Source organism: Vipera ursinii (genome assembly GCF_947247035.1).
Source record: "Vipera ursinii genome assembly, chromosome: 1".
Lineage (NCBI taxonomy): Eukaryota > Metazoa > Chordata > Lepidosauria > Squamata > Viperidae > Vipera > Vipera ursinii.
In genome coordinates, this window is record NC_139512.1 from 293,022,827 (window position 1) to 293,045,633 (window position 22,807).

The 22,807-nt window shown below is 35.2% G+C and overlaps 1 protein-coding gene across 4 annotated transcripts in view; it reads right to left on the reverse strand.

The window, feature by feature from the left end:
* Positions 1–240: 240 nt before the first annotated feature.
* STRN (striatin) overlaps positions 241–22,807 on the reverse strand; it is a 49,704-nt gene continuing 27,137 nt past the window's right edge. Inside the window, exons 8-19 of one of the 4 annotated variants that reach the window (XM_083367416.1) lie at positions 20,470–20,580; positions 16,976–17,062; positions 16,333–16,476; positions 13,440–13,573; positions 11,844–12,019; positions 10,699–10,746; positions 10,043–10,164; positions 8,792–8,959; positions 7,319–7,459; positions 5,578–5,685; positions 4,543–4,629; positions 241–4,460 (exon numbers count right to left, since the gene is read on the reverse strand). In XM_083367416.1, coding sequence (XP_083223542.1) covers positions 4,291–4,460; positions 4,543–4,629; positions 5,578–5,685; positions 7,319–7,459; positions 8,792–8,959; positions 10,043–10,164; positions 10,699–10,746; positions 11,844–12,019; positions 13,440–13,573; positions 16,333–16,476; positions 16,976–17,062; positions 20,470–20,580 — 1,496 coding nt within the window. In that variant the 3' untranslated portion in view covers positions 241–4,290. Of the gene's footprint in view, positions 4,461–4,542; positions 4,630–5,577; positions 5,686–7,318; positions 7,460–8,791; positions 8,960–10,042; positions 10,165–10,698; positions 10,747–11,843; positions 12,020–13,439; positions 13,577–16,332; positions 16,477–16,975; positions 17,063–20,469; positions 20,581–22,807 lie in introns of all 4 variants that reach the window. The other 3 variants (XM_083367415.1, XM_083367418.1, XM_083367417.1) reach the window with 3 other exon arrangements.

Consider the following 22,807-nt stretch of genomic DNA (forward strand, 5'->3'; position numbering starts at 1 on the left):
ACAATAAATTTGGAAAACTCAACAACTTAATTCTTTCTAAGACTGTGAGGTTTGATTTTTATTCAGTGGCAGCAATCAAAGCTTATAAACAAACACACTATTTCTATGGGGCAAAAACCAGTTTATAAAGAAGCTTTTTATCTTTCTATTCTAAACCTTATATTTTCAGTGGTTTCTCCAACTTGTAACATCCATACATTCTTGTACAAGTACAAAATGCAAAGATACAAAGGTGTTGAAAAATAGTATTTATTAGCACCCAATTTACATAAATATATATTACAAAGGACATTTATTTGTTGCTGCAATGTTTAGTAAAGCTGCTCTGTATAGTGTTACTACAGAAAGGTCCATTAGATTTTATTCAACAGAGAATGCAAGTACTATACAAAACAATCACACTTTATTAGCAACTACCCAGAGTTACTACCTTCATTACCACATCACTTTTACCTCATATTTAATTGCAATAACAGAAGATTACAAGAAAATTTTCTTGGCAGACAGATTTACTCAAGATGCTTCACAAAGTTTGTGCCATTTGCTCTTTAAAAGTTTGTTTTTAAGAATTTTTAAAAATTGCTATATTAATTTTCATTTGGCATGCTCCAGATTTTAACCGAATGGCAAACTATATTGAAAACTTTAAAGTGTACATTCATAACAATTATGAATACCTCCTGGACTAAAACTGACAGATATTGAGTAATATTCATTGAAGAATTATTTATTATAAATATCCCTAAAATGTAGCATCACCACCATTTTCTTTGTTGATGCAATATTTCCTAATATGATGAAACTGAAACCTAACTGATTTATTTTGATCAAAATAAAGGCAAACTGGTATTACAAAGCATTATTAAAACTATTTCCAATATAATAAAAATATTGCAAATTCTATATATATTTCCCTGGGAGTAAGTCCTGTTAGATCATAGAGGACATTCTTCTAAGTAAACATATACAGGAAAATAGGAGGAATTATAAAAGCCATTTTAGATAAAGAAAAAACCCCCACAACTTTGTCAAATCAAAGAGCAGTTTGAGAGGTTCATGATCAGTATCACCCATATTTCATTACTTCTTTCTCTCGATCCAAGCCAATATTAAGGTTTATATCTATGATAAATACAGTGATCACATGAACAAAGTAGTTTGTTGTACTTATTTATTGAAGCAGTCTATGACGATTACTGTTATCATGCTAAATGCAGAAGGATTACTACTCTTTTTCAGGAATTTCATTTATATTTTGGGAAATGACTTCATTTCAGTTTAGTTGTAGTATAAAACACAAGAAACAAACCACGGTTTTCTGGTGAAGAATGAAAACCACTTCAAGTACTAGCAAGACTATTACCAGCTATCTCTAAGTAAGTTTTAAATCCAGAAACTCAAAAGAATTCAAATTAATCATAACATTAAAAAATATTTCTCTAAATTCTCTGAAGTAAAATATGGCAAAAAGAACATAAGCTATTGCCATTCTGGTAATGCTTAACGAAAAGTAATGTACGAAAATATAACTTTAGGTATGCACAAAAATTATTCTGCACATGCAAAATCCAAATCTGTCCATTGTACAGGAGGGCAGTTAGTGAAATGTCAAGTAATATACTAGAAGAAATAAAATCTATCCATCCAACTACAACCAAGCTGCACTTTTGTACTTTTCAAGCACTTTAAACAATTGGTTTAATATGAAGAGCAATAGCATAAATATATACTGGTACCTGTAAATCACATATATTACTATGAAACATGGTTACCGTTGTGTGTTTTCAATTTGTTGATTTACAGTACAGGGTTTCAGTTAGCATGCAGTTAAGGGTTTTGCTTTTCTTTTTGCTTTAAACAACAAATGGAGGCTTAAATTTTCTCCCTCTGGTTTGAAAAGGAAAGATAACAAGAAGGGAAAAGAATGTGCTCTTAAAATAAATTATGGAGGGTCTAAGGGCAGCACTAGTTCACACATTTCTTCCTGTTCTTCATGAATCAATAGCTATAGCTTCAGATGACAAGCATATGCTTAAGCATTTTCTCCCTAGTTAGCTGCATGGGCAAAACATTTAAATAATTAGACATGATTTCAACTACAGTATGTTAAGGGAAGGCAACTGATGTGATGAACTTACATTTGAATAGCATAAAGAAAAGATACACATTGAACATTAATCAAGCTGATCTAAAAATGGGTATGAATGCATAACAGAAATACAATTCAAGATTGGAAGATAAATGAAACAGCTTATCAATTAAAAAGGATCTTTTTCAACTGCAACAGAATATATCTGTATTTAGTGCAATGCAGATTGTAATATGCAATTTGAAAGACAAACACAGAATCTGCAACAGAGACCGCAACCTCATTGTTTGCTCAATGGCACCTCAAACCTCTGGCTATTCATCTGTTTTAAAAGTCACTTCGCTTGTATCAAAAATTCACTAAGCAGGATGGCACATCTTTCTATCAATATTTGAACAGCAACATTTGTTACATTCATAATTTAATCAAACATGCTGACCTATTATTGATACGTACTGTACAGCAATTTAAACATCAGCAATTTTGTATTATGTTGCATTAAGCAAAAAGCACAATACTATTTATCATTTATTCTTTGCATTAAGTCTCAAGAACTTTCAGTACCAAAACATTGAAATTATCCACAGAATTTTCCCTTACTTATAATATATACTGTTTACAATCTCTGTCATATATTTATATATATATAAATATATATATATATATATATATATATATATACACATACACAAAATATACACAGCTTAACATTTGTAATATCCTTTAAAAAATAAGGATATCAAGCTAGTAAAGAGAAATACACAGAAGTCACACATAGATTAATGTGTTTTGTGTAGATGGATTTTCTGCTTTGACACAAAATCACAAAAAATGAATGTGTAACAGCTATTCTTATTTAATCAGTTTTTATAGGAGAGGAAACAACTATAAACAGGTTTGGTTCTTTTGTAGCAAACCTACAAAAAATAACCGTTAACGGTACCACAACATAATAGCCAAAGATGGCCAATCTTAAGTTTCAAGTACTTTCAAAAACCAAATCCAGTCACATATTCCCAACACAAGACTGCTATATAAAACCATGACGATAATGGGCAGAAGGGGAGATAATAATGAGTCTACCTTTGGATACCTGCAGTTTGCATTGGCACAAACCCTCCCACAGTTACGGCACACATTGTGGAATCACTGGAAGGGGTCAGGAAACCACTGTTATTTCATACAGGTTTTGTCCATGGTAAATAGAAGTCAATCACCTCACATATCCCAAACAGTACTGCTCTTGTGTGGTTCATTAGGCTCTGATGCAGTACAGTTTATAAAGCAGGAGAAGAGCATATATATGTTTTCCAAATCAATAAGCACCCCAGTGAGATAATTTAGAAATTACATTTGTTGGCTAGTTGGAAAGATACTTAATATTCCTTAGCTTTACAACGAATAGTCATTAGCATCTGAAATTAATCAGATCCTTATTGTAAACATATGCCCCATCATCTTAGATGAAGTTTCATTAAAGGCTATACTGTGGTTCCAGCCACCCATTAACATTCATTTCCAACAATAGAATTTACATTTATGAGCTTTTACATATTTTCTTTTAACATAAATTTAGAAAATATGTTATCACATTCATATTTTTAAATAGTCAATATTTTAAATCCAATCTGTCTATTATAAGACTCTACAGGCTGAGATTCTGTGACTCACTTAGCCATTCAGTGCTAGAAAAGGAGACAGTGAAATAACTGTCTCAAGGATCTGAATTGCACGAATTTCCAATAGTGGGAACATTCTAACTTAAGGTTTTTTTTGCTATTTCCACCAACTTGGTGTCCTTTAGAAGTGCTAGCTGGGAGCTCTTAAGTTACAGCCTCAACACTTTTGCAGTACACCAGGTTGGAAGAAGCTTATCCGCTAATACCCAAGCAAGCTGTTAGCCTTTGTGTTGGTTTCTGCATTGCATAAATGAGACAGCATCTCATTTTGCCCAAGGCCAGCCTAGACAAAAAAAGGACACTTTTAAAATCAAAATGGTTCTTCCATAGATCTCTTGAAATAAGGAGTTTCCAAGCTCTCATGACTGAGATCATATAATCTGAAGCATTTGCTAACATTCACTGAATTAACGGTTACAAGAAGGTTCTCGCTCTTCTCTTTTGTACAGCTTATTTTATAGATATAGACATATATATTTATAGATATGTACAAGGAAACTAGAAGGCTAGGGAAGTGTTGCATCATACAAAGACTTTGGCAAGTGCATCTGCTCCTGCACTGGCAATGTAACATTTGGTGGGATGGAATGCCACATCATGAATTGATTCATCGTGTTTTTTGCGATGAGCTGTAAATTCCTGAATGCAGGTTTTGCTTTCAAGGTTCCATAAGCGTATAGAACAGTCGTGGCCTAAAGGAGAAAAATATTTTCTTAGTTTTGTGACCAATCCAACTATGAGCAAGACAGTTTTAAAAACATAAAATATACTTACTGCCAGACATCAGATACAAGCCATTCGGATCGACAGCTAAACTTGTGACTGCATCCAAGTGGGCTACCATAGAGTGGATCAGTTTCCCTTTGCAGTTAAATACACAAATATATTAGAACTTGCAATAAGTTTAAGATATTGCAGAAAGTTAGAAATGTAGAATGACATGCACTCATTCTAAACATCTATACTGTACCATGTGTCAGCACAAACCAGAAAATCTGATTCTTAACGTCTCTGCTGAATAATCACCTTTTCTTGTGTCACCTTCATTGTATAATATGCTTCTCAAAACTTATACTTGATCACAGTACACTGCATCTTTATTAGCTTTCAAAGGGGTAGATAAGCATCCCCTTTGCAACTCCCCTTTGCAGTTCTACCCTGCACTTCCCAAAGATATGGGGTGTACCTTTAAAAAGCCTGAACACTTACATAACTTTGAAGGAAGAACCTGTAAACACATTTGCAATATGTTACTATGTTGCTTGCATAAACTCTTAATCAGTTTCTTAGCCAAGCTAAACGGTTAATTCTTAAACTGAAATGTACACATTTCTTCCTTTGGGCATATACATAAGACTACAAGCATTTTAAGAGATATAATTTACAAATTTACTTTTATTATTTTATGAGCAAAAACAATGTAAAAATCTTTTCTGGTAGATTTTTACAATTTTATAATGAAGAAAAACGTCCACAGATTTTAACAGAAATCTCATTTTGTGCTATGTAGAAAACACATTAATATAAATTACTTTTCCAGGTCTCTTAAATAACTGTGAACAGATTATACCAATGACACATATCAGAGATTTCTACCATAAATACAATGTTTTACCAACTTAATTCTATATGCTGCATTGCTCAGCCAACAAGTCTTTATTCTTACAATCCTTTTTGTCTGCCAGTGGTTATAACTTGGATACTGATCTTGAAATATTCATCACTTAATAAAGTTATTTTCAAACGGTAAGTGATTCCATAGTATTTTGGGGTTTTATTATATGTTATACAGAGAAACAGGCTACTTACCTGTATTATTGTCATAGAATTTAATGTGCCTGTCCTCGTGGGCTGTGATGCTTATTGGAAGAGTTGGATGGCTGATTACTTTGTTTATTTGGCAAGAAGTGTTAACGGCTGTTAACAGAAAGCATATATACAAACAAAATCAACTTCAAAAAATATTCAAGTCACATAAAATTCTGAAACACTAATGACCTAATCTAGTAGACCATTCTGATGAAAGAATATTTTCAGGACCCAAACAATTATATTCACATTATTTAAACCAGCTTTATGTTATTAGGCCCACTAAACATAGTGGATTCTTATATAAGGCACCCAAAATAAGAACAAATGGAAGACCATATGATAAAACAGAATAAGAACTTTGGACACCATATGATAGAACATACAAAGAGATTCAAATTTACATTATATTATAACCTAAAGGACAAAATTTTATAAAATTATATAGCATTGATATATGACTATAGAAAAATGGTCTAGAACAGGCATGTCAAACTCACAACGTCATGTGACATCGTGCAACGTATCAGGACTTTTTCTCCATTGCCGGCAATGGGGTGGGCGCAGTTTTGGCATACCGTAATGCAACTGGCCAGTGGGCCGGCAGTTTGACATGCCTGGTCTACAATATATAAATATACTTCAAATCTATACTGCAAATATGGACAACGTGAAGGGTCATTTTATCATTCCTGGTGGACTTTTTTAAAAGTCCACCAGGAATGATAAAATGACCCTTCACGTTAAAAAAGTCCACCAGGGTTAAAAAACATATAATGATACAATTTTAAAGATCAACATTTATCTGAAACCAGAAATTTTCTTGCTGAGATTAATAGTTTAATAATAGATTAATAATTTGTTTGATTAGAGAAAGATCAACAACTACATGTCAGGAATTGGAAACCCTTTATGGAATTTTTGCTTTCTAAAAATTAGAAAAATAAACTGTGATGTATGGATTTGAAAATTAGAAAGGGTAGCTTGTAGAAAGAAGGAATTTATGGTGTAATCTTAAACAGAAAGGATAAAATATAAATGCATTTATAACTGCTGTCAAAAAAAGACCGGAAGCTACTTCTTTACTAATTTTCTTTCATTTGTTTTGTATTTCTTGGTAGCAATTTTTGTTAAGGGCTCTTCAAGAAGTTCCCTTTAAAAGATTTTTTTTTAAAATTCCATTTATATCCCGCCCTTCTCCGAAGACTCAGGGCGGCTTACAAGCTTAGCAGTAGCCTTCATTCTATGTATATGCCTGCTTATTAGGGCTTTCACACACCCCCAAGCGGCATTTTTACAAAGTCAGCTTATTGCCCCCAACAATCTGGGTCCTCATTTTACCTACCTCGGAAGGATGGAAGGCTGAGTCAACCTTGAGCCTGGTGGGATGCGAACCTGCACTAATTGCAGGCAGCTGGTGTTACTTAAGGAGGCATTAGCCCACTGCTCCACCAAGGCTCCTTTGGGGGGGTATTTTAATCTACAGAGTTGCCCAATTCCATCACCCTTTCTTCTATGCTTCCAAACTGAAACAAATTCTCTTATTCATTCATTCCATTTGGTTTTTAATGCTTCGTTACCATTTTCTCCATTATGCTTAGACAATTAGACAGACATATAGACATACTGCATCAACTTTATTCTGAAGTTTTACAACAAATTAAAGTGTCCTGAAAATAATGAAAATGATGCTACAAATATCCTCTCCCCACTACCCCTTGTTGCAATATTTAATACATACTAGTATCTATATTGGACTCCAAGGTAAGAATGCGTTGTTTTGTTTCCATGTTAAAAATGCTTGTATATCCAGTGTTAAATGATGCTACCATAAGGCTTGGGTCACTGCTCACTAGATCCACAGATGATGGAATTCCCATTTCTACAAAAATAATGTCCAGAGTACAAAACAAGTTTAAAAAGTTACTGTGAAGTTATAACCTGAAAAAGCTATATTTATTTAGCATGAGTATTCAAGTAACAATAATGTAAACATTGCTCAAAAAGATAACATCACAAGAAATGTGGTTTTTTGACTGCACAATAAACCATTTTTGAAGTGTTGGAATAGGAGAAATCTCTCTCACCAAAATCTTATAAAAATGTTTATATATCTAACTCTCTATAATTCAAGATTTACCAAACCAGAATAACATCAGAACAAAAAAGCATAAAAAATACTCAGTGAAAAGTTAGGTGGAATCAGCATAAAAATGAATCTAGCTATGCCACTCTTTCTTTAAGGAGAATCCCACCCAAAGCTAAAATGATAACACGGTTGTAGGGAAGAGAACACACATTGCACAAAATTGGATAAAAATATATTATTGGAAAATTTGGAATGACCAGAGTAATATTTCTTTAAAATGAATAAACACTATAATGTTGCTTTTGTTACTATTATGAATATTCCAACGATGAAGCCATCCACGAAAGTCTCAAATTATATTTATTCCAGAGAATGACAGAACTATCTTAAGGCAAGTATTTGAATACTGCTCATTTAGAAAGTAATAATTTCTTTCTCCAGCAACGACTATGCTTCTCTGCCATATAATACAAAAGCACACACACAAGACTCCAGTTTGGAGTCTTATACTATATTTGATAGGAACATATTATCTTCTCATCAAATGCAAGGCTTCCTCTTACTTTCCTGTGAGCAAACCCATGCAGAAAGAGTTTTTTTCTTTTCTCTCTCTCACGTGTCCACCCACCTTAAACCATGCATCCAAATTCTATGGAGTAATGATTGGGTGAATAGCAGAGGGAGAATTCTATCCACTAGGGTACTCATTCCTATGACTGGCAGAATCTACAATTGAATATAATCTACAAATTACTATTATATTTCAATTTACAGTTGTATATAGAAAATTAAAAATCATCTCTTAAGATTTTTTTTAAAAAGAGGAAATGTTCTCTAGTAGTAATTTCTTTTAAAAACAATTGATCTTATACAAACACACATTCAAATCAGGCCAATAGTTTTTATTCTGATCATTAACCAAGTATAAACAAATAATGAAATGTAATAAAACTATATTATAATACTATATACAGCAATAATATAGTACACATGTTCCCCAATGCAACTTCACTACTATATAATGGAATGGTAAAGTTAATCCTTTTTATTAAACTGTATAATCTAATCTCATATATTTCAGAAACAAATACAATGCACTCTAAGAAACAGAAGATTGTACAATACCTTGATTATCATTAAATATATTCAAAGCAGGAGAGATCTCCAAAGCCTTCCATAAACGTATGGTGCCATCTGCTGAACAGGAGAGCAAACGCTGGTGTGTTCCACTGTAAACCAAACCCCAGATGGCATCTGTGTGGCCTACAAGGGCACCCCTTAAGATGGAAGGATCTGAGGACAAAACCATATATTTCAAAATGAGAGTTCTGAAGAAATATTTCCAATGAATATATAGGCTCCACTAAACTAAAATATCAGTATCTTTTTAAAAGAACCTTATTTTTTATATATAATACCAATTGGTCCCTCTAATCAAGAGATTATGAGTTTATTCTAAATCAGACATGTCAAACTCGCAACATCATGTGATATCGCGCAACGTATCGGAGCTTTTTTCCCATTGCCGGCAATGGGGTGGGCGCAGTTTTGTTGTGACGCGTCCGGCCCGCGAGCCGTCGGTTTGACAACCCTGTTCTAAATCTTCAAATCTATATAGGATTATTTTATAACCAACTGAGGGTTGCTCCTGAGATGTCCTCTATCATATAACCTGTTTCCTAGGTTTTCACATTATTGAGGTCTTACTAATACATAAGATTAATATATTAAGCTACTGCTATATGATAGTAATAATAATAATAAAGTTGGAAGGGACCTTGGAGGTCATCTAGTCCAACCCCCTACTCAGGCAGGAAACCCTATACCATTTCAGACAAATAGCTGTCGAGTCTCATCTTAAAAATTTCCAGTGTTGGAGCATTTACAGCTTCTGGAGGCAGGTTGTTCCACTGGTTAATTGTTCTAACTGTCAGGAAGTTTCTCCTTAGTTCTAGGTTGCTTCTCTTCTTGATTAGTTTCCATCCGTTGCTTCTTGTCCTACCTTCAGGTGCTTTGGAGAACAGCTTGACTCCCTCTTGCTTGTGGCAGCCCCTGAGATATTGGAACACTGCTATCATATCACCCCTAGTCCTTCTCTTCGTTAAACTAGATATACCCAATTCCAGCAGCCGTTCCTTATATGTTTTAGCCTCCAGTCCCCTAATCATCTTTGTTGCTCTTCTCTGCACTCTTTCTAGAGTTTCAACATCTTTTTTACATCGTGTGACCAAAACTTTATAATGTAACACTATATATAAAATATATTTCACTATGGTATTTTGTCTTGATTTCATATTGAACTCTAGAGCATTGAATATGTTTTACATTTCCTTTAAACATACAAAAATGAAAGGCAACAAAAGTAAAATCACTAACCATATGAATCATAAGGGTCAATATTCGGATTTGTAGTATTCCAACTCTGGATGAGGCCATCAGTACCTCCACTGTAACACTGCTCACCGTTGTTACTCATCACTACACAAAGCACTGGACTGCTGTAAGAGAAAACATGTTATGACAGCACTGATTAGTGATTTTCCCTAATAACAAGACTAATAACACTAATAATTCTAATTTACAGTAGAAATCATAGATGTCCAAATATTTTTTGTCTTGGAAATGAAGAGCTAGTGTGCAGCACACCTCATTAAACACAATAAAAATAAATCTCCTACTAAATAAATCTATTTCTCTGTCACTGTTGGAAGAAAGCTTTAAGACCTCCTAAGAATTACCTCTGTATTCTGCATAGTCCATAGAGATAACAGCAACAGCAGTAAGAGAAACCAATGCAATCATTCAACCAACTGTACCACACCATTACACTGTGAAAGTTTCTTAGTTACCACAAGCATACAAGATATATTTAGAAACATTCAATGTGCGGTGAGCTGAGTTCAACTACAAAATGAAGCAAATGCTCACCACTATTTCATGGTTTATATCACCCCTCAGTTTTCTTTAAAGAGAAGCTGTAATGTTATATCGGCAGCAACAAAATGACATTCTTTTTGTCCACATGTACTTACTTATGTGCCCTGAAAGTATAGATAGGTTCAACATCAAGTGAGGTGCTCCTAAACAAAAATAAAAAGTTATTAAGTTATTGCAAGAACAACTGTGCAGAATCAGGTCAATAACCCTTTCAGTCTGCCATTTTGTTTCTCACAATAACCAACCTGATGCAGTGCTTGCAAGCAAGAGATAGAGAGATGCACCTCCCACACAATTGTTTTTTTATGCTATTGGCATTCAAAGGTGTAATAAGTTTTCAAGAACAATAACCCTTAAGATACTGTTCCCCATGAGTTCATCCAATCCCTTTTTAAAGCCACGCAAGTTAATAGCCATGATCATTTTTATGAAGTAAGAATTCCTCAAGTTAAAAATGTGCTGCCTGGAATCGTTTTACTTTTACATTTTCATTGGATGGCCTTTACTTTGGCCAAGGGACAAAACTATCTATGGGTCCACTTTTTCATGTCATGCATGATTTAAATATCTTGATCATGTCTCTAATTGGTTGCCTTTTCTCCAGGCTATAGTCCCAAATATTCGAGCCTTTTCTCATAGAGAAGGCATTTGAGCCTTTTGATCATTTTAGTTTTCCTCTTCTGGACTTTTTTCAGTTCTATTATTTCCTTTTACAAATGCAAGAACCAGAACTGTGTACAGTATAGTACTTCAGATGCAGACATAACATAAAGTTATAACGTTGGCATTTTAATTTTGCAGTTCTTCCCCTAGTGATTTGCATAGCATGGAATCTGCATTCTTCATTTTTGCTGCATACCATATAAATGCCTTCACTACGCCCAGACGTGTGTTTTTTTCTGGTTAGTCATGCTCAGACCTCATCAGTATATAAATGAATTTGGGATTTTTTGCCCAAATGAGCTTGACTGTACACTTATTTAAATGTATATCATACAACCACTGCAAAGATGGCTGCAAGAGAAAGTGTAATACCACCCTCTTTCTCCAATAATAAACTTTTTATATTTCCCAGTTCTCTTGGTGAATTCTAGGAGCCTTCTATCAGCACACAAACAACATTGCACCTAACATTACATAAATTACTCTCATGGGAAATAAATTGGATGTAAAACTTCATTTTTGCTATTTCTTCAAAATACATCCTGCAAGAATGTATCTATTTCAGCTATCAACTTACTTTTTTGCTGGACAAGTTTTTTGCAAATTCCACATTTTTAAGGTATGGTCTTCTGAAGCTGTAATTAACACTGATTCAATTGGATGGAAAGCCAGGCTCCTTATTCCATCAAAATGGCTCCTTAAAGTAAACTTGGGATTCCAAGTTTTCCTCAGAGCATCTTTATTGTTTGCTATCTATTGTAACAAGAACAAAAACTAGGCAAGTCAATGGGAATATACTAATACAAATTATATCAATCACTTGACAGAGGATGTGCTTCACTGTACAGTATGGTTATCAAATGCTCAGTAAAGACTAACAAAATGTTAGAAGTTAAAATACTGCTGTTTTTTTTTTTCAAATCAGGTAAGAATCTCTGTATTAAAGTAACACATTAAAAACATTTCAACAGCCAATCAGAAATGTATACTGTAATCTACAAAACAGCACTGGATATAACCTACAAAGTAATGTTCTCTCTCTCTCTCTTATATTTGCACATCTATTAATAGTTTGAAGGGTTTAGATATAATTTCAAATTCTGTAATTCTTATCTTTTCATTGGCTCTTCCTTTACAGCCATTTCTTTGTTTTAAATACTTACACTTACTGAACTCTCACTCTATGGAAGACCTTTTGGAAAATCAGAATTTAGCACCAACTTGGGGCAAATACATCAAATGCTTGCAGGTGATCTCAGCGGGTCTCAATAAACACAATGGGTTTTTAACAAATGAGTACTGTTAATGGTTTCCATTTCATCTCTCCAGTTTAAATTTAAATCTAAAAGCCATTTTGGTAATGCCTATTAAATTGCATAAACAATCTATTTTTCCCCTTTCTATCTCACTTTAATTTAAATCTTATTGTTAGTCTAGTCCAGGGGTCGGCAACCTCGGCTCTTTTATGACTCGTGGACGAGTCATAAAAGAGCCGAGGTTGCCGACCCCTGGTCTAGTCATTTATACATCCGAATTGAGTTGCAGCTCAAGAAATATACCTTTTAATAACATTTGGAAAGTCCCAAACATGCTTTTTCACGGGGCAACTGGACTTTCTTTTTTCTCTTTGAAGTCATTTTGCTCCTCATCCAAGAAGCTTCTTCAACTCTGACTGGATGGTGGGGAATTTATATTCTTTCGAAGACAGCAAAGTTCACATTTTAGACAGAGGGGTCAACAGCCTTCTCTCAACAGAGGGGCAGGGATACGGCATCATCTATCTCCAGTCTACAACACAGTCCTTTCAACAGTTCCAAAAAGGTTCCATACCCATTTGCACTACTCAGGTGACCCTGAAGACACAGATAAGCCTCCAGGTGGCCTGATTCTAAAAGAATGCAAATGACCAGCTGTCTGCATATCCAGGTCAGAGCTGAAGAAGCTTCTTGGATGAGAAGCAAAATGTCTTCAAAGAGAAAAAAGAAAGTCCAGTTGCCTTGTGAAAAAGCATCTTTGGGATAACTATGACCTGGATGACTGAGAATCTCCATAAACTTTTGGAAAGGGTGTAAAACCAGTCTCCTTTTCTAATTAAAAGCTTCTCGGTGTCATTAAAGAGTGTTACCACCATTCAAAACAAAAATAACTGCAACATTAAGAGATTAGCACTTACATCATATGTCAGTGAATCTGCTTCATTGGCTACTGTGAGGCCTGCCAATTCCCCAAGGCCAAGCTCACTTTCAAGGGCCTCGTCTGCTCCCATAATGAAAGATTTCCCAGATGAAGGAGGGAATGTTAAAGCTTCTACTGAAAGACAGAGCACACATAAATCCAAAACATGTAACACACTGCATGAAGACAACTTCAATTAATAATACCATTTCAAAACAAAAAACAAACAAACCAGATTGTTGGGGGCAATTAAGCTGACTTTGTAATAATGCCGCTTGTGTGTGTGTGTGAAAGCCCTAATAAGCAGGCATATACATAGAATGAAGGCTACTGCTAAGCTTGTAAGCCGCCCTGAGTCTTCGGAGAAGGGCGGGATATAAATGGAATAAAAATAAAAATAAAATAAAATAAAAATAAACAAAAACCCTGGGACTTCCAAGGAAGAAATGACAAACTGAAGACAGCTCTGCTAAAAGACCACAGTGAAAAAAAAGAACCAGTGAGCAGACCGGCTCTTTGTAACTCCTCTCCAGATAAGGAAAGGACTTGAGATCATCCACAAGTGCTCCCTACAGTTATTCCTCATGAAGAGACCCCAAACCAATGGTATCCATCAGGTTTAGAACTCTGGAAGACAAGGGAATAACCATCTTGCTCATATCACAACCTCCAGCGCTTTGAACTACACCTTCGATGCTTTTCCTTTTATTTGATTCTTTCGTGTACCACAAGATGAACTAGCAAGATCCATTTCTTGGATCATTTCGTATTTTTCTTAATTTCTCATTTGCTTAATTTGATCGCACTAATATTAGCCCAGAAATATTTTTAACGATAGTTGATGGCGAATAAATCTAGTATTGGAGATGCTGGTTTTAATAATGCTTATTAAGCCATTTATGTTCAGTGTTTTTCTAGCATCTTGGGATATTTTTTCACAAATCATAAGTAGCTCTCATTAGCAGAAATATTTCTAAAATCCTATATAAGTACATGCAAGTCTTCTTATTCAAATTATGAAATTACTTAACTTTCCTAATTCATTATTTTAGTCTAGTAACAATAGATTTTTAGATTAATCGAGGACACCAAAATGATCAAGGTTCACTAGCAAGCATTATTATTACACGGTGTTTTAATTCTTAGTTTGCTGAGTTTTAGCCTAATACAGTATTATCGATATGTTTCTATTGCTGCTTCAAAATATTCACAAAATTCCTATTTGAACATCATCAGTTCGACTGAAGCAACACTAAAATCATCAGCCATATTACCACCTGCCACATTCGTGAGTTCATCAAAGCCTGGCACTCCACAAGCTATTCCATCAACAGACACATTGACCTACAACCAGCCTATGAACCCCTCAGAGTCCAACTCAACCACACAGCCAACCAGAGACAGCATCGACCCTCATACAACCCACACAAGCCCCCTCCCCCACCAGTACACCTCTCAATGACCCTGACCTGATGTAACCTCCCCATCACAAGACTCTCACTTGACACACCCACACCTGAAGCTCTTATAAACAGAAGAACACGGACACTGACATCCCCTAAACTCTGGTGAAGATGTTTAAACCATAAACATTAAAAACCTAGCACCAATTCGAGTTTCACTGAACTCAGGACTAATTTAGCAACTGACATTACCAATTACCAAGCATTGCTAGAAAAATATTTTTTTAAGAATGCAATCGGTGTTTTATTAGATACAGAGCTGTCACAGGAACAACTATGTTGTGAGTTCCACCCTCAAAATTAGTCATGTAAGGTAGGCAGAAAATACTTAAACAAAGGTTGTAAATTTGATCAATTATTTTTAAAATGTGGTCTTATTAATTAAAATTAATCTTTTGAATATTGGATAATATACTGGGATACATTAAAAATGGGGGAAAACACTCAAGTATATATTTATTTATCCTATTTAATAAATAAAAGTTACAGGCTTATACCTAGTCTACTTAAAACAACTTCTATTACTTAATACAACATTAAATTTTAAAACAATTGTTTTACTAAGATAAAATGTTAATACTTGCAAATATTAAGATTGTTTTAGAAGTTAAACCTAATCTAAGCATATATATATATACTGCTCAAAAAAAATAAAGGGAACAGAAAATAAGACATCCTACTATTAAATACAGTACATTGTGTTGTTTCAAGTGTTCCCTTTATTTTTTTGAGCAGTACACACACACACACACATATATATATATATGGGATGCGGTGGCTCAGTGGGTTAGGACGCTGAGCTTGTCGATCAGATGGTCGGCAGTTTGGCGGGTTGAATCCCGAGTGCCGCGTAACAGAGTGAGCGCCTGTTACTCGTCCCAGCTTCTGCCAACCTAGCAGTTCGAAAGCAGGTAACAGCGTTCTGTGCGCCTTTGGCGTGTAGTCATGCCGGCCACATGACCACGGAGACGTCCTCGGACAAGCGCTGGCTCTTCGGCTTTGAAACAGATGAGCACCGGCCCCTAGAGTTGGAAACGACTAGCACGCATGTGCGGGGGAAACTTTACCTTTACCTTCCCAGTGCCACCTTTACAAAGTCATGTGGCTGGCATGACTAGATGCCAAAGGCGCACGGAACGCTGTTACCTTCCCACCGTAGTGTTCCCTATTTTTCTACTTGCATTTTTACGTGCTTTCGAACTGCTAGGTTGGCAGAAGCTGGGATGAGTAACAAGCGCTCACTCTGTTACGTGGCACTCGGGATTTGACCTGCCAAACTGCCGACCTTCTGATCGACAAGCTCAGCGTCCTAACCCACTGAGCCACCACGTCCCTGTTATGTGTGTGTGTGTATGTGTTATGTATGTATGTGTGTATATGTGTATATCTCTGTGTGTCTGTGTGTGTGTGTGTATCCATACGTCTTACCTTCATCTGTTCGATTCATCTCTTGTTCAATAAGCCGCGAAGTACTGGGTCGTGTGGTTGGTACAACAGAAGGCTGTAATGCAGGGAGATCATCAACATCTCTCAAATTAGCAAGCATATCTTGCAGTTTTGACCTGTTGGGTCCTAGCCAAAAAAAGTGCAAAGGTTGAATTAGCATTAACACTGTCAAAGTTGTTCCAGCACTAATGACAATGGGTGCTACCTCGAGCAAAGAAAAACATGAATGTGATTCAAGTAGAGAGGACTAGCTTCAGCAACAACTAAGTTAAAAGCGTGAAATGAGGTGCTGAGATAATAATGAAAACAAAGGTGTGCATACATACATTCACACTTTTATTCACTTTTATGAACTTGCAAAATGTAAAATAAAAACCAGGTGAAAGCAAATGATAAAACACAAAGTTTTCTGAATATAAAAATACTTGTGAATTATATATTTTTGCACAAGTTTTGAAAACTTCCCCAAATGGGGTAAGGCTACAGCTTTATCAGTGGTGCCACAATCTTTTAAAAAAGTGATTTGCTTAAAAAAAGGGGGGGGGGACAAAATCAAGCAAGAATAACTTTTTGCTCTTCCTCAAACTACATGTGGTGAAGACCCCATGCCTTTCTCAACACTTACCTGTATTTTGCTCCATCATTTTCCCACATCCCTGTTTTGACTGTTTTATAAAGGACTGAGGCTGAAACATATCTTCGGTAGTTTTTCCTGTTGTAAGTTTAATTAAGAATGGGAAAATATCTTACCCACAGTCCATAACTGTTTTTCCTATTCTAGTAAATACAACTATTGTTAGTAGCTAAAAGCATTCCAACACAAATCTGAATGTAATGTTGCTCAGAAGGCCTTGCTACAATAGCCTGGCCAATCTTAGAAATATCCTCATACCAGTCATTTGACCCATTATTATTGATGAAACTCTTAAATGGTAGTAGCATTATGAATATTTGCTTTGATTGTACATAATTCAATTCATGTTTAAAAACTGCAAATATACAGTATATAAAATTTGACATTTTCATTGATCAGATCAAAATTAGATCTAGTTTTATACTTGAAGACTCAGGTCCACCCAACTCAGATTCCTACATTTAACTTTTCATTGGTCTGATAAAAGAACATAATTAGTTTAAAGTTAATATAGCTTATAAAAATTAATTTCATTTTCAGTAGCCTTTTGTCCTGAACAGATGCTGTACTGCAATTTCTGTAATGGCAAAAAGGTACTTCACACCCTTTTTTATCAGCCAAATTTTGTTTGGAGGAGACAGAAGGAAATATCAATCTTGCCCATCATTACCTCTAAAGCTTCAAAATGCTGTGAGTTTCATAAATGATTGGGTTCCACTTGGTTTACCAAAGAATTTCTAGTCAAATCCCCCCAACTCTTCACCTCACACATGGACTACACATTATTAATTTGCATATTAATTTAGACCCCCAATCTTTTGGTCAAGTGTGCCAAACTATAAATCCTGCAAAATAGCTTCCTGTTTGTCAAGCTTAACATCAATCATCTGCTAGAGGACAGAGGCTGCAATACTGGTGAGGTGACAGCACATAAAACTAAGTATCTGTATCTATGACTGAATAGCAGAAGCTAGCACAAAGAGCACGTTTATGTATTTGGGGAGTCATTTTGTCAACTAAAATGCCTATCCTGCATTTCTAAGGGACATAACTCACACTGCTCAGGAAGTGTTCTAATGAGTTTTCCCAAAAATAAGGATGGGAAAAGAAATATAACTTGCAGGTGCTGTCTTTCACTTGTGAAATCAGTATTGGCAATTAATCTTGAAAAGTAAACTTTTAGAAAGCTACAATATATGTTAACAATCCACAAAATTATTTGAAAACTGATGGAATTCCAGCCGTCTGTGTTACTTGATACATTATACTGTATTTAAAAGCCTGATACTCATACTGTGTGTATTTACAACTCACATTGTTTATTCATTTGATTACAACTCCCAAATTGTGGAATACTTTACAAGAATAGATAGACTCAAAGTGGCACAAATTCCAAAATATAATATGAAGGGAGATAGCAAACAATTTTCACAGTGAAATCCATTAACTTAACTAATAGTGGAATAAGAATTGACCACCATTTTAAAGTAGGCACTGCTTAGTTAAGTTGATTGGCTCACAACAGCTCAGTTCTTTAAGCCATACGAAAGTCTGGAGAAGTTGGGCAGACGTCCAATTTTTGCTAATAATGTTATGTACACAATGTTTTGACTGAATGACATGGTAGGGGATAGGAGTGCTACAGATATTACAAGTTAGTTATGAGCAATCTCAAATTAGTGTACAGGCCTATTCATCTTTCCCATTAAATTCAAGTGGAGGAATACAAGGAATTGACTAGGTGATGACTATTCCACAAAGCATGCTCTCTCAAAAGGCTCCAGGAGTTACATGTTTCTCCTCTTAAGAAATGCCTCTCAATGACTTCTGAGGCAAATATATGCAACTTGCTAGTCTTCATCTGAGAGACTTCACTCTTCATAAGTCACCTTATTCATTGGTTTGTGGATATGAACAAGTATGCACAGCAAGTATTTTTCATCAAATTCCAGTGTCCAGTGTGCCTTTTGCCATTATATTTATGTTACTTTTAATACAAAATGTTTTTGCACTGCCTCATATTAACAGTAATCCAATTAAAATATTAGATATTCTTTTTAATTCCATGATAGTAAGACAACGAATACTACAAATCACTTTAGGAAAAATGCTAAAAATTAGCAATTTGTACATAATAATGTACCTAACAATTGGAAATAAGCTAATTCATTAAATCATTGTTGTAAACATTTCAATAATTTAAATTAACCATCCTGTAAATGTCAACCTCACTGGTACCGTTCAATTATTATGTAAGCTTTTGTATTATTCTGTATGCATTTACAAATACAATTTCTGTATATGGAATTTAAATCTATGACTTGTATATTTATATTTTGGAAAATGGAAAACAGAATGATGCACAGGGCTAGAAATTAAATTTTGAAAAGTGATCCAATTGGTTGCCTGGTTTATATATATTATTCAACTTAATTCAGTTACTACATCAAGACTAATTTTAATAAACATTTTTCCATTTCGAGCCCTGCATTCAAGTTATGAAAACAGCATGACCCACATGAAGCAAACAGTAAAATATAAACAAGGGTAGAAATTAATTCATTAACTTTCACTCTTGTTAAGGATATGTCCAGACCAAAATTCTCTACAAAATTCTCTTTATATGCTGATTTTATTATTTATATACTATGTTTATTATTTGTGTTGTTCGTTTTTTTTACTCCAATATTCCCTGTACTATAGAGGTTTTTGTTTTGAAACATGCCATTAAATATCAGACACTCTACACCCAACTATGTATACATACTTAAAACACTAGTATGCACAAAAGGCAAGAAAAACAGGGAAAGCAAGAAATGTCTTTTTATAACATCCAATAAACCTACTGACTTTATGTAAGGAGAATTACCCCTAGGCTGTCATAAGACAATCTGTGAAAGAAATCTGCACTCAAAGTCAAAGGCTGCTTTCAGGTTAATCAAGAACCTGAGTATTAAAAACTGCTCTACAGAAAAATGCGAAGTCCAAGTCATTTGTAATATATAGAACTACAGAATGGCTTTTGGGGATTTGGTCATAGTACAGAGACAAATATAAATCAGGTCATATACAGAGAGAAAAAGATTAATCCCCATTTATTGCAGTATTATCTTTGACCTCAAAATCCCAGAAATGCAGATAAGGAGAAATGACACGATGCTATTTATACTGCAAAAGTTTGCTCACATGAATATTGCCTGGTTTGGACAAAACTTAGCAAGATGTGTTTTAGAGTCGTCAAAAATTCTCTTCAATGCATTTTGTACATTATTTCGTCAATGTACATAATATTAGCATTACCAACACATTTAGATTTTAAGTACAGTAGTATTAATTTCCACCCCTGGTAACTGTAAACTCAAAAGCAGTCAGGAGCAACAAAGAAAAAGAGTAAGTAGTTTGAGGAAAACATTGAAATAAAGATAGCACTGGTGAAGTGAAAGAGGCAGGATTTGTGGATCTATGGTGCAATGTTTTCCACTTACTCTTCACCCCCTTTTTCCCCTTGCGCTCCTTTTTGTATTGTTCCTTCAGTTTGGTTATTACTCCCTGGTCCACATTCCAGGCTTCGGGCATGAGACACTGGTCTTCCTTTTCTAGACAAATTAAAACAAATGAAACATCCTTTTTGTGTTATTTAATTTTTTAAAAATGCTTTATTGGCAGCAGCTGGTGATCAGTGAAATGATGTTGTATTTATCCACTCAATTTATAGGGCTGCTCATCTCAAATACATGTGTGGCTAGCAGTACTTCAATTAGTATTATAAAAGTATATAATAACATTATAAACAATGTGAATAGCAGCTGAGAAAAACAATAAAACAATTAACATAATTATAATACAGGCTCAGCTACACATCCAGAGCCCTAGGCTCAATGACAAAACCAATTCACTTAAGGCTTTACGAAAGGTCAGCAGAGACGATGAACCTGAGCTTGAAGGGAATAATGTTTCAGAGGGCAGGTGACACAACACAAAGACTCTCTTCTTGGATCCCCTCAGATGACACTCCACAACAGACAGAACCTGGAACATTCTTCTCCTGCCAGATCTTACTGAGTGGGAGGTACCATCAAGAAGAAATGGCCTCGCAAGTGACCACTGGCCACAAACCATGAAGGACTTTAAAGGTATCTACCAATACCTTCAATTGGAAGCATACTTGCAACCAACGCAACTCACAGACTAGAGGATTCACATATTTTGAACAACAGGCATCCATAATTGCCCACACCATTACATTTTGAACCAGCAGAAACTTCCAAATTCTCCTAAAGAACAGCCACATGTAGAGCACATTCTAGTGGTTCAATCAGGAAGTGACCAAGGCATGAGTGACCATGAGTAGGGCCTCCCAATCCAGGAGCAGAGCAACTGGCATATAATATGCTGCCACTAAAGGTTAAATTAAATTTGAAGGTCTTGTATTTCTTTTCATATTCAATCTTGTTCACCAAGAAAATGTTCTAACTCAAATCTAATCTCTAATCATCTCTTCTGTTCCTTAGAATTACAGCTATAATATCATCTTTCATTTAATCCAGATTATCCTACTTAAGACATTTTTAGAAAAACAAATTTAGAAAATATTTTAATTGTAATTGTAACAATTTCAAGTACACTGTTTTGCTTGTGTATCTGAACATATTGTCAAATTTCTCTTCTACTACACAAGTCTTCACAAAAGAAAGTTAAAATTTAAAGTGGAAAAAAGGTGCATTAACAGCAAATCTAAGCATTTCTTTCTTGCATGCGATTAAGAAATATCCATTGATGAGTCCTGGAAAAGATTTTTCCTTCCAATTTCTCTATTTATTTACAGTCCAAGATAAAGTTATTGCACTATATCTTTCCATAGTGTATGGTATACCTAAGCTTCAAGTTGTGTGTAATGTTAATTTCTTTGAACAGTTAACATTGCTAAAACAAATTGCCTGAAAGAACTCTAAGAACTGTATTACGTAGTAGTAGGAAATCCATTTGAATACTTGAATTAAAACCACAAGGCTTGGAAATCTGCTAAAACTATTTGGAACATTGGACAAATATCTACATAGTTTGCAGTTTCTGCAAACGTATTTAATAATCTCAAGTGATATACAGGCAATCCTCATTTAATGACCAGAATAGGACTGGCAACTTGGTTGTTAAACAAAGTTGTCACTTTATGGGAAAGCATGTGACCACAATAGTGCTTATGATCTTACTTCAGCTTTCCTTTGCTTTCCAGACTTGTGCAGGTTATAAATGCAGGTATTGGTCACAATTTTAGTTTTTAACATGGTAACAATCTTACTTTTCGATCACTGTCATAACTGTGAACAATTGCTATCTGAGGCAGTTGCTAGTTTTTCAACTTCAGTATAGGTTTTTGGCTATTTTGTGACATATGACCTGCTTATACAAGCTTGACTTAGTAACAAGGAAACCAGGTGGAGGTGAGTTACAGTAATCTTTACTCCTAGTGTGAAGGACCTAATAAGAAAATGATACAGATTTAAGGGGTTCTACATTCCTAAAAGGGACGCGGTGGCTCAGTGGGTAGGACGCTGAGCTTGTCGATCAGATGGTCAGCAGTTTGGCGGGTCGAATCCCGAGTGCCGCGTAACAGAGTGAGCGCGTTACTCGTCCCAGCTTCTGCCAACCTAGCAGTTCGAAAGCACATTAAAAATGCAAGTAGAAAAATAGGGATCACTACGGTGGGAAGGTAACAGCGTTCCGTGTGCCTTTGGCATCTAGTCATGCCAGCCACATGACCACGGAGACGTCCTCGGACAAGCGCTGGCTCTTCGGCTTTGAAACGGAGATGAGCACCGGCCC